Source organism: Strix aluco, chromosome 19 (assembly GCF_031877795.1).
Source record: "Strix aluco isolate bStrAlu1 chromosome 19, bStrAlu1.hap1, whole genome shotgun sequence".
Classification (NCBI taxonomy): Eukaryota; Metazoa; Chordata; class Aves; order Strigiformes; family Strigidae; genus Strix; species Strix aluco.
In genome coordinates, this window is record NC_133949.1 from 7,308,380 (window position 1) to 7,321,016 (window position 12,637).

General features: G+C 44.8%; 1 protein-coding gene across 1 annotated transcript in view; it reads left to right on the top strand.

The window, feature by feature from the left end:
• MYBBP1A (MYB binding protein 1a) overlaps positions 1–12,637 on the top strand; it is a 60,396-nt gene continuing 47,759 nt past the window's right edge. Inside the window, exons 1-14 of the mRNA XM_074845153.1 lie at positions 1–198; positions 357–452; positions 1,237–1,320; positions 1,725–1,799; positions 2,174–2,281; positions 3,334–3,524; positions 3,816–3,983; positions 5,319–5,436; positions 7,349–7,638; positions 8,562–8,669; positions 9,273–9,398; positions 10,158–10,361; positions 11,020–11,128; positions 11,532–11,619. Of these exons, the coding sequence (XP_074701254.1) occupies positions 22–198; positions 357–452; positions 1,237–1,320; positions 1,725–1,799; positions 2,174–2,281; positions 3,334–3,524; positions 3,816–3,983; positions 5,319–5,436; positions 7,349–7,638; positions 8,562–8,669; positions 9,273–9,398; positions 10,158–10,361; positions 11,020–11,128; positions 11,532–11,619 (1,942 nt within the window). The 5' untranslated portion in view covers positions 1–21. The remainder of the gene's footprint in view (positions 199–356; positions 453–1,236; positions 1,321–1,724; positions 1,800–2,173; positions 2,282–3,333; positions 3,525–3,815; positions 3,984–5,318; positions 5,437–7,348; positions 7,639–8,561; positions 8,670–9,272; positions 9,399–10,157; positions 10,362–11,019; positions 11,129–11,531; positions 11,620–12,637) is intronic.

The following is a 12,637-nucleotide window of genomic DNA, read 5'->3' on the forward strand; positions in this document are numbered from 1 at the left end:
CGCACGTGGGGCAGCGGCGGCATGGCGGAGCCAGAGGGCCGGGGCGGCGTGGACGTGGTGGCGGTGGCCGCCCCCCGCGGGGTGCTGCGGCAGGGCCGCGCCTTCCTCGACTTCTTCTGGGACATCGCCAAGCCCGAGCAGGAGGTGCGGCTGGCGGCCACCGAGAGCCTCCTGCGGCACCTGCGGGACGGCGGGAAGGTGAGGCCGGGGCCGGCGAGGCCGTGGGGGCTGGGGCAGCACCGGGCCGGCGCGGCTCCCGCTCGGCAGCGCGTCTGTGCGGGCAGAGGCGCGGCGGGGCGCCGGCCGGCAGTGCGGCGGGGTCGCGCAGCCCCACCGGAGCTGGGTCTGTCTTTCAGGCCGAGGAGCTGGAGTACGCGCTGCGGCGTCTGGTGGAAGGGCTGGGAGCCACCCGCGAGGCCGCCCGCCCGGGCTTCAGCCTGGCCCTGGCGCAGGTGAGTGTGTCCCAGAGCAGCGCGGGCCCGGCCGTGGCCGTTGTGAGGGGGCTGGAGGGCTCCTGCAGCCAGCGCCGGAAAACGGGGCGGGTGTAAATGGCGCTAGTCTGGGTTAGAAACAGCAGTTTAGGGAGGTGGGAGCTGTGCCAGCGTCCCTCTCGTGCTTCAGAATCCTCTCCTGCTTCAGGATCCATCCTCAGTTTGCGAACCTTGGCCAGGCTGCCGAATATGCTGCACTTAGAACTATGGTGACTTCTTAAAATCGGCTTGCTGCTGGCGTCGGGCTGTTTATGCGGGAGATCTGCAAAGGCCACCCTTAACACACGCTTCAGAGCTTTTTTTTCCCCATGTTGTTTGAGTCTGTAACATGGCAAAGAATCCGAGCGGGTGGATCTGACCTCGTCTCACCTGAGGAGTCGATAATGCAGAAGAGCGTGTGTTCTTCCCACTTCGATTGGGGCCTTGCCCACGCTAGAAAGTTTAGTTGCTTCTGTTAGAGGGTCAGGCAGTTGTTGCAGGAAAATGTGCCCATTATTAATCCTGCTGTGTCGCGTACAGGGGAAAATAGAAAAGGAATATCAGCAGGTATGTTTATGTCCTCACTAGTTCCTATCTTTTGAGATAGAACCCATCTTTTACTGATCTAGTTGTCTCTATTCTGGGCTGATAAAGCAGCACATCTGCTGCTGTGCTGAATGACAGTTCAGCTCTCTTTTGGCTGAACCCAATAAAACTTCATAAAATGGAAGAACTGCAAACTGAGCTATTCCATCCATCTCCTCAGGTTTTACAGGCTTTTGAGGAAATTCCGTTGTACAGTGTCCTGGAACAGATAAAAGAAAAACACAATCTGGAGAAAGTGAAGAAGGTGAGTCTGCTCATAGCATTGGCCAACAGCCTGTTTAAATTAACTGTTCTCTGTTTCTTGAAGCCATGGTACCTGGATGCTGTAGATTTGGGGTTCTTGCTAAACCAAATTACTATAACGAAATAACAGAAATATTTGTGAAAGCTAGAAGTTGATGACGTTGTCATCTGGCCCTGTTTTAGCTGAGATTCATCCGTGTGATGGAAAGATAACCTAGGACAGTTCTTAAACATAGTGCAGGGGGTTTCTTTTCAGTGTGCTACCCTCACATGGGAGGGTGTTCGAGGCGAGATCTTCCAGCCATGTTGTTCCACTGATGAGAGCTGCAGCTGAATGTGAAATGTAACTGCTCAGTGAAGTGGACTTTTAACACCCTCCCTCCCCTTTTTTTTTTCCCTCTTCAGAAACTTGTGCGAAATGCTGCTTTTGGAAACTTTTTTGGCGTTATGGCTCTGTTTCAATCTGGCCGGCTTATTAAGGTAACATTCCTGTTATGTTGTTTGTCAGTACTGGTTCTAGGGCTGTCTGAGGTGTAAAGACGATCTAGAGGGAAAGGCTGCATTGTTGGCTAATTGATGAGATGGGACTTGAAGACTTTTGTCTTACCCATGGACTTTTTGTGGTTTTTAAATGTCTGTTCCTGACTAGAATGTAGGAACCATGTCAGATAGTCCAGGAGGTTCCTACCTCCCCCTGAAGGACGGGATCTGTTGCTGTATACAGCCAGAAAACACCATTTTGGGAAAAGCTGAGTGGCCTATCAGGAAGCAGTTGTGTAGGTTTCTTATTACAAGTAGGTCTATACCTGAGCCTTCAGCTTAATCTTTGATACTGGTTTACCTTTCCTTTCTAGGACCAGAAAGCTCTGCTGGAGAGCATCCAGCTTCTCCAGCAGCTGTCACATCACCAAGCACACCTCAGAGATCTCCCTCGCAAAACTCTTATTGACATCATGTCTGAGGTACAGCCACAGCGTGTGGTGGGTGGGAGGAGGGAGGACTTTGCTTCAGGGACTGCTTTTTCCTTAATTTGTTCATAGTTGATAATTAAATGAGGGTATGTGGAAGAGTGAGTTTAAACTGTGGGAGCTGTTTCCTGTGTTGTCTGTGGACAGATGCTTTTATTCTGGGAGGGATGCTCTGGTTTAGCTTAGTCTGATTTCATCGTGGACAAACCCATAGTCTTTTTTTTTTCCCAGTTGACTTGCTTGGGTGGTTTGTTAGACCCTCTGCCCTTTTGCATAGAAGTATGCTGAAAACTCTGGACAGCAAACCTTCTTATTTATGCACCAAGCCTGGGCCTGAGGTTGAATTTTGGGCTGTTGGGAGTGAAAGGGTGTAGGTACATGGAATAAAGTACTACATACTGAGTATGTAGTAAAAGAAGAGTTTGTTTATTTCCTTCTTCTATGTGGATATTATTTGTAGATGTGAAGACTAAGAGTGTTAAATGAAAATTAAATAATGTTTTATATGGAATTGTTCTGTCATTTAGTCTTGATGTTAGGTTTAAATTTACTTTGAATCCAAACTTTAAAAAAGACAAAGCAGTTTTTGTGCTTTTCTTATTGATGAAAATGTTGGATCCAGTTTTTTCTAAAACCATTGAACACAGTTGTTTACCAGCAAATCCTATTGAAACAAGTAGCTTGTTTTGGGGGCATATAATTAAAAACTAATATGAGAGCGTTTCCTCCTCCCTGGGCTGCATGGCTGTATGGGCAGGAGGAGTTGGACTGCAAGAGAACAACTGCAACTGGAGTCAGTTGACCAGAGTTGCTGTCTGGTGACAACATGTTGTCCTGCTCCACGTGGTTAAGCACCTGGGGACTGTATGGCAGTACTAGGCACGTCCATGGTTTACATTTGGTTGTGTCACCGTGAAGACTGTTTCTAAAGTTTCAAAACACTGCAAGGTTTTAGTAAAATGCAGATATTTGAATATACTACATGGCAAGTTTAGTAAAATGCCCTCAGATGTTTCTCGTATCCTTTCACCTTCGTTCCTGTTTAGGTTCCTGAAACTGTGTTTGAGGAGGTCCTGTTTGGCATCGTGCAAAGTGACCTCGCTTCAGCCTTCACATCTCCAGAGAACCTGCACCTTTTGCTTGTGGGCATACAGAAATTCCCTGGTGTTCTGAAACCTAAAAATCTGAAGAAGCTGTTTGGCTCGCCTACTGTTGTAAATAAGGAAAATATTCCCAGGTAAGTTCTTAAATAAGGAGCATTAAATGCAACATTCTCAGTCTCTCGGCTAGCAGTGAGAGAAATTGTGGCTTTCATTTTGAAACCTGCCTGTATTTGCCACTGCAGGTGCTGTTAAGGGTTAGGTGCTAACTGTTAGACAGGTTCCTAAATTAGAGCTCTGTCATTTCTCCCAAGAGGCACAGCCTGCAGTGCTCAGGGAATGTTCTGTGTCCTTCAGCAGGATGAATTTGGCCTTCAGCAATCCCCTTCCAGGCCAGATCTCTTGCATTATTTTCTTTCTTCTTCTAGACTTGTAGAGCTTCTGCAAAGTGCTGCCAAGTCTGAGAAGAAGGACAAGAAACTGCCCGGTGTAGTGTTTGATTTGCTACAAGTTTCACTGAAGGAAGGTGCCTTTGAACTGTTCTGGGAAGAAGGTGTGGAGAATGGGCTATTGAAGGAGAAGTCAGGACCTGTGAGGTTTGTTTTAACATATGTTGTTTGTTGTTTTTCATATTATCCTTCTATTTCTTGCCCCAGTCCTTCTGCTGCTGCCCTGTGGTAGGATGGGGCATATGGTTTCTCATGAACAATGTGAGAACACTTGCTTTTGATTGCTTAGGTATTAATGAGAACCATTATAGGGAATCTAAATCCAGGAGTTAGTAGGATTTCTCTTAGAATTGTGACATAAACCAAATTTGGGGTTAAATTTAACTAGGACAGCACATAAAGGTGATGTACCTCACTGGGCATAAAGGTGTCTTAAATCTGTAGCTTGCTCCTACAAGGCTTGTCAGAGGAGCTGTACTGTCCCTTTCTTTCTAAGTGGTTGAGAGGGAGAGTCATTTGGCTTTGTTTGTGTAGTTTAAGAAGGACAGCTCCTGTGTTGACAAACCCTAGTTCTGAAATTTGTGTCTAATATTTCTGGACTCTGGGATGGACTGGATTAAAATCCCTGGATATGTTTGGGTTCTGACATGGTCTGTGTTCTTAAGTAGGATATGGCTGTGGCTGACACCATAACAGTAGCTGTTTCAGCTCCTTTTCCAAGTACTAGATCTTAATAGGATTATTTAAGTTGTCTGGTGAGACTCATGCTGTATAAAAGTGCTGCAAAATCCAGATTACAAATCTGTGAGCATTTTGGGGGAGCATAATTTAATTTGGTCCATAGCAAGGCAGTCTGTGGCCAGGTTTAAATCTTTCTTAGATCAAGAGTTTAAAAGTTGTAGAGGTGCACCTACAAAAAGTTTTATTAACATACTACGTGAGTATCACAGTGAAAAGGAAGCTTGAGCAGTTTTAAGTCTTGTTTTACTTGGCTTGAGTAAGTCTGAAAATACCCTTTGTATGCTCAACAGTGTTGCTTTTTTTTAGCCTGATTTCCTGCAGAAATGAGGCTAGTGCTGTCCATGAATAACTCCTGAGACCATTGGACAATTCTGACCAAATTTGACATTGCTGTCAAAACTGAGTAAATTTGTGTAGTCAAAAACTAAGTAAGTTTTTATTAGGACTGTGGAAATAAGTATCTGGGGAGAAGAGATCCAGAAAGTGGACAGAGAAAGGAACTGCTGGTGAGGATTCACCTATTTCTCGACAGCAGAGGACCTGCTACAGGGAGAGATCTTAACAGCCATGTTAGAAGAAAAGCTTTGGGCAGTAGGATTTATGAGCACACAGTCCATTAATTTTGACTTCTGTCTTCCTGCGTGCTCCATATAGCCCACCCCACCACTTCTTCTCCATGTTACCCTTGTGTGTGGCTTTACTGCTGTGCCTCTACCTGAGGGAATCTTTGTTTCCACTCAGTTACATGTGCTACCGATTGCTGGGCAGCGCTCTCCCCTTGTTGTCTCTGGATCAGCTACAGATGGTTTTCAAAGGGAAGGTGATGCAGCACTATGGAGAACACGTGGTAACGACTCAGGTAGGTCTTCTGAAAATACTTGTGCTCAGGGCTGAAGACCCTGTCCTGAGCAGAAGTCCTCCCTGCCCCCCTTTCTAGTTTCACATTGTCTTGTATAAAAAGAATTTATGTAATTTTAGACCTCAGACACTTAGTAAAAGCAAGGTTATTGTATGACTGCTGGTTGCAGTGTACTGAGTATAGAGTGTTTAATCATCATTGCCTATTTGTGTATTTTTCACTCAGACTTATTTTAAGAGTTCTGAAATTGTTCAACACCGACCCACCTGCTTTCATTGACGTTGCTTAAAAAGCTCTAACAATGGGGGAAGCAGAGGAAGGGCAGCCCTCAGCGTTTTGACAATGTCGTACGTCATCCTTTAACAGTCCTTTTGATTTTGTGTGTCCAGAAGCTCCTTTTTGTCTGTCGTTGTGCTGGGTGTTGCATGAACATTTCAAGGCAAAGACAAAAAGGGACAACTCATGCTTTTGTTTATGCTAGTGCTTGTTTCAATAAGTACATCTGAGGTTTAAGCACAAATTTTATTTGGGAATTGGATTTTGGAACTCCTCTTTCTCCTTCCCTCCTGGGAAGCCGGCAAACACCACAGCCCTGCAGTAAAGGGAGGAAGAATAAGAGATGAAAACAGGCTTTGGCTTGGCTTTTTGTGGTAACATAATCCGAAGCCTCCTCATGTGGGCCCGAAAACCATTGCCCTTTCTTGGGAGGAATAGGACTTTACAGTCTTTCTGTTCTGGTATCAAAGCAGCAATAGATGCGTGGGTTTGCTCTGAAAATAATGCTTACCATGGTTCCTCCCTGTATGGATCAACTTTCTCCAGGGCTTATCCACTGACTCAGTTGGTTTTTTTGTTCCTTGCTTTTTATGCTTGTTGCACAGTGAATTAGGCTGTGTGCTTCCATGTCCCTCAATAAATTTGTTATTTTGATTCCTGCCTGAAACATACAAATCCACTGAAGACAATGATTGACTAAATGGAAGGAGAAACCCCTGATATTGTGGATGATGAGGAAGTAGAAAAGATCGTAGTTTGAATTTGTTGTTTTTGTGGGTTTATTTGGTTTTGTACCTCAACATGGGTTGTTTGTTTTGGAAAGCAAATACTGTTATCTTGTACTTCCTTGTGGGATTCTTGTTGTTGTTGGAGATGGAACTAGACAAAGCTTGAGTCTGATATTTACTGACAGTTATCTTCCTGAATCCACTTTTTTTCACCAGGAGAGCAGATGTACTTGATTTGCTTTTGTTGAGAGATGATTGATGAAACCCTGTTGTGAGTTATTAGCCTATTTACAGCAGTCTGTCCTGGAGTTTTTCTTCCAGTTTTCATACTGGTGCACAAGTACTGAGTTCAACAGTGGAAGCAGGAGCTTGCTGAGTTCTGTTCTGTGTGAGAATCCTTGTAGGGGTATTTATACTATGCCTCAACGCTTCAGAGACACCAGGGAGAGGAGGTGGGTTTGTTCTACCCACTGTAGATCATCAGGCTCCAGGGCTGCTAGACAAGACCAGAATTGTTGTGGGGAAGTTTCCAAAGTGAGCGAAAGTCTAAGGCAGATGATGTGAGAAACACCCTGGACTTCCACCCAAAATCATTGCTGATCAGCCTAGGAGCTCAGCTGCACTGCCAGCGTGTGGTCCAGCCCGCTGAAGCAGGACTGTTTGGGAAGGTACAAATCAAAGGGTTGAAGTTGGTACATGGCCAGATTCCGTGGTTGCTTACAGTGATTGCTACTATGTGAGGAAGACCATGAGGTGAGGTTGATGAGCTGCTGTATGCCGTGTGGCAAACGTTCAGGCATGTGACTTTAGTTTACTTACTGCAGTCAAATCTGTAAAGTGATTTGTACATACAAAGACACTCGGACTCAGCGCGAGGTTCCTAACTGCTTGTTTGACTGTGTTTTCAGCTTCCAGACCGATTTAAGTTTGCTCCAGAGATGGAAGGATATATAGATGAATTTCTGAGCAGCTGCGATGACCCGGAGAGGCAGCTGGCAGTGATGATCGGCTTCTCTACTCTCACCAATCAAGGCTATCCAGTGTTGTCCAGCTCTTCCAGGGTAGTCAAACACCTGCAGCCAGTGGCATTGCAAAATTACATTGACTGGCTCAAAGACATGTTCCTCAGGCCAGACTTTGACTGTTGTTTAGACTTCTCAAGTAACCGGCAAAAACAGAACCAGGGAAATGTGAACATGTGAGTGTATAGATGATGCACCTTCCTCTTTCTGTCCTGTGGTTAGGGTAGCTACCTGTGTGAAGTCTGGTCTGGACAGCCGATGTTTGCTGGTTCCCTTGCCATGAGTTGACAATTGTTGCCTGTTCTATTTCCTCTGTCCCAGAAGGTTTAGCCCCAGCACCTGATTCTTTTGCTGGGACCAAATTCAATCCTGCAAATAGGAGCAAACACGGTGAGAACCAGCCAGCTTGACCAAAGCAGACTGGGTCGCCGAAGAAGCCTTTTCTCTTGTTTTTCTAGCCGTGACAGCTGCTTTGGCGAAAATGTCCAGTGGCTTCTTTTCTCCCGGCAGACTCTGAGGTCTTTGTAGGAATTGTGCATCCCTTTTATCTGACTATTAAACTGGCCTGAGTGCTCTTGTCTCTTTGGCCCACACCAAAGCACCCACTTCCGTGTCTCAAGAGTAGCCTGTAAATACTTATATCCTTGATAGGCATTTGTAGCAATTCTAGCTAGGAAAACTTCCCAAGAGAAAGTTCTGTTCTCCTTGGTGCTGCTGCTTGCTGAATACCCACAACTTGGTGCTGTGGGCACTGGGTTACCTGGAGGGGCATCTTCCAAAGATGATGTAAGCTGTTAAAACAGTATGTCTGTGTGTTACTTGTGCTCTGCTGACTGCTGCAATTCTTGAAGGGCTTTTTAGTAAACTGGAGTACCTCAGTGGGGTAAAATAGACTGGCTTTTGCATAGTAAAAAGCAAACTTGGGAAGATTGTATCTCTTCTTATGTGCCTGTTGCTTTCTTACTATGTGACTTTGCCATCTTTAGTGTAAAGCTTCTAAATGTCTGGAAGTCACCTCTTGCTGCAGTGGATTGTGTGGGTTGTGTTTATTTTGGGATAGTGTTCAGACTACTGATTGTCTCCACTTCCTTACTGAAAGAGCACAACATAAGATTGTTCGATTAAGAAAATGGATCATCCACCGACTCGCTAACATCATTGAAAGTTCAGCGAAAAAAGAAGAGAGCCTTGTGATGGACATTTCCAGGTGAGAATGATTTAAAGACTTAATGCCACATGTGCTTGAAATAATTCAGTTTAGCTCTGTAGCAATGTTCTAGACAAGCTGTCCCCATGACGTTAGGCAAATTCAGTAGTGGAAATATTCCATAACATAAATCGCTTAGGTGACCAGCTTCTGGTTTCAAAATACCTTCTGCAGACTTGGACAAGCTCTTGTCGTAAGTAGTTCAGGCACTTAAAATCAGTCCCATTTGTTTTCAGTAAATTTTAGGTTCCTGGTTGCCTAGACTGCTTAAAGATACTACTTGTAATCTTTGCATCAGATCTTAATATTTATCTGTAAATATTGGAGAATATGACCCAAATCTGACAGTCTGAGTATTGTATTGTGTGGCCTCAAGTGCTGGCATTTCACTTCTGTGAAATCCTGATCATCCTTCTTTATTTTTTACCCTGTGTACCCTGAGGAAAGGGTCTTATTGTAAGTAGTGACTTTTTTCAGTGCTTGGACAATATTGAATAAAAATTGATGAATATGTGGCGTTATTTGGTTTGCATATATGGGCTGTTTTTGCTTTGTTGTGACCAAGCTGGCTCTTAGTTTTGTTCTTGTTTCTATTCGTTCTAGGTTTTGCTTATTCCATGCTTTCTTTGAGACTAAGAAAAAGACTTCCCAAATACATGAGACAAATGTCCTTCCATCCAAGCCCATAGATGAAGAGGCTCATTCAGTGGCGGAAAACTACTTCTTTGGGTAAGGATTTTGCTTGCATGCTTTAAGCTTGGAAATTTATCTTGTTTTCCTGAGAATAAGATCAGCCTGTGAATACCAGGACGAGAGGTTTGGGGTTGTGAGCTGTTATGGGAGTGTTTGTTTGACTCCAGGACCAGGGAATGGATTTTTTTTTAAGGAGATCCTAGATGAATTTCCCAAAGATCCTTAAGTTTTGTCCAATAAAAACATGATTTTACGTGTCAAACCTGCTGAGTATGTGTGTGATGATAAAGGTAGGTGTAGAGTTAAGCTTAGACTGCTTTTTCTCATAAGATTGCCATTGCCTCTGCTGCAAGCTAGAAGTGGAAGAAGCCAAGAGAGAGGTGGTGGGGTTGTGCAGGTTGCTGTTGGCTTTCTGTCTGCTCTGCATGTGAGCTGCTGATGGCTCTGCATCCTCCCTGTGCTAAGGGAAGGGGAGTTGGTAATAATAAGTGCTTCTAGGTAATTGCCAAAGCTGGTGCTCCAACCTCAGTAGAGGGAAAGCAGAGGACATGGTGGGACACAGAATGGGAAACAACCGAGGATAATAGTCAGTGTCCTTGGGGGTACCAAGACAATGAGCTGTATGTTACTGTGCTTGGATAAGTGCATGGGTTGAAACTTAAGCCCTTTGAATCTGGGTTGCAATGAGTGACCAGAGCTCTGGGGTGAAAGTGCTCTACTGGTGGCCGTTTTGGAAAGCATGAAAAAGCCATCTGGTTCCTCTGGCAGTAACACGCTGGCTGTTCTTCTTTGCAGGTTACTTCAGACTTTAAACACCTTGACTGTTTTGGGGGATACAGCAAAGGCTGCAGCCTTGAGGGAGAAGCACATCCATGGTGTGACTGCGGATGGGAAGCTGTGGATCTTTCTCCTTGTTGAGTATGCCAACAAGCTGCTCTCCAGTGAGCATGTCAGAGCTGTGAAGCCTTTTACCAAGGGACAGAGGGATGCCTGGGAGAGGTGAGAGGCTTGGGAAGCTGGGTGCAGGGTTGGTGTGGTGAGGAAGGTGGAAAATCCCTAGTCTGAGTCTCTCTTTCGGCCAGTAAAAGAGAGATTCTACTCTTTCCTCCTCCTGCTGCTGTTCTGGCTGCTGTAGCAGAGCCATTTCACAGGCAGTGGCAGTTCCGTCTCTTCCTTTTGAGTATCCTGTACACCTGTGGCTGGGTTTCAGGATGCCTCCCTGTTTCTCATCACTCTGTTCCTTTCTTTCTGTTCCTTCTGTGTGTAACTATGGCCATGTCCTTTTATATTTTTGCTCATAGTCCCTCTCCCAAACATGACTGTAACTCTGATAATCTTTTCTCCCAATAATGCCTGTATAACTTCTCAGTGTCTTTTCTGGTGCTCTTCTCTGAGCTTGATTTTTCCATAAAGGTCTATGCCTCAGCTACGGTATTAGGAATCCAGCCTGTGCCCAACTGCACAGTTTTTTATAAGCCACACTGGGTGAGATACTGTTGTTGGGTTAAGATTTTGTTCTATATATACGTCTAATTTCAATAAATCAAACGTTAGATACAGGAAACAGGACTGTAGATTTGGTCATGTTTTTAGTCTGATCGTAAGAAAGGACTTGCTGTTGTAATTGTGAAAGACTCAAAAGGGTTCCTTTCTTCAGAACACTTCAGTCTGTGAAGAATCTGCAGAAGAAGGAAAATAAATCAGACAGTGCCAAAGTCATTGCTTTCCAGCAACTTCTGCTTTTAATGGCCATTCATCTTTTCAAGGTAAGACCTCTGAAGTGTATTTGAGTGGTGTAAAATGGACTGATAGCTGGGCTTTCTGAACGCTGAGCTGGAGAGTTTCTTTGTGTTCAGAGATCCACTCTTTCACAGCCTCTGGCTTCTGAAAATGGGCAACTGGCAGCTAATAAACTGTGATTCTTATGCTGACTGTAGACAGCAACTGAACAGGGGCAAAGCTTGGCCTGAGCATTGGTTTTGCCCTTGATTTGCTGCTGAGTGGAGCAATTTTTACTTAGTTTCGTATTTTCTTCTGCAAAGGGGTTGTAGTAGCTGATTCTAATTTCTGTACCTATTTAGAGAGGTCCTTAGATTCAGGGTATGTTCCTTCTGTTGCTGTTGGTAGTGGGGAGTTCAGAGTGCTTACTGTCTGCTTGTGATCAAACAGAATCAATCTGAAACAATGGATGTTCTGAGTGACCTCCTGAACTGCACGGAGAGGGCATTCAGCAAAGAACCTAAGAAGAAAAAGACTGGTGAGTCCTTCCTACAGAAGGAAACGGAGTGGGGTTGTTAATGGTCTGTCAAAAGCCAGAAGATGGCAGTTCTGCGTTAGTGAAGCACTCCGACTGCATTGGTTCTGGCTTGATGCAGTTATCCCCAGGAGAATCCCCTCTCCTTCCTTCTCTTTCCTTGTCTTTCTAACTCTCTTGCTCCAGCTCTCTATCCACATCCTCAGTGGGTTGTGTTCCTGTGTGCCTTGTACAGGATAGGTGAGCTTCAGAGCTGGCCATTGCTCAGCTGAGCAGTGTCCAAGGGAGTTCACTCATCTTGAGTCCTTGTTCTGTTCTGGCCAAAAGCTTGACTGAAGTGGTGGCATCTGCCTGGGCAAAGCTCTGGGCTCTCCTAGCAGCCGGCAGGCTTGAAACTTAGTGCTTTCAGAGCTCAAGTTCAGGGCAAACTAAACGTGTCCTGTGTGTAGATACAGCCTGTTCGCTGATTTAGGCTAGTCCTCATTTAGGGCCTGCGGAGCTAGGTTGGGACTTGACCAGGGGAGAACCTGGCTTGGTCTTTTGACTTGCTCACTAACTCTAGTCTTGTTGTTTGCCTTAAATTTGTGTAAACTTGAGGGTACTGTGACAATAAAAGCTGTAATTCTATGGTGACTTGGTTGTATGTAGATCAGGATTCCCAAACTTTTGGACTAATGGACTAGTTGCAAATGTCAGCACTTTTCATGGGCTGCTGTGACTCCTGATTTCATTGGAAATGCTGTAAAATGTAGATACTTTTGCTGACTGGCTGCTGATTGCTTTAGTGTGGCCATGTAGGTGTCACATGATTTGCAGAACTGCTAATCTAAGTAATGATTTAATGAATAGTAGGTTTGTTACCTGGTAAGGCTTTGCAGTGGCCTAAAGAGACTTTCAGGCATGTCTTCCAATACAGCTACAATCTTTAGCTTCACACTTGATTATTTCTGGTCTGTGTTGCTGAGTGAGTACTTCTGATAGTCAGCTAGAAGGACTATCTTATTTTCCTTGGTGAATTTTT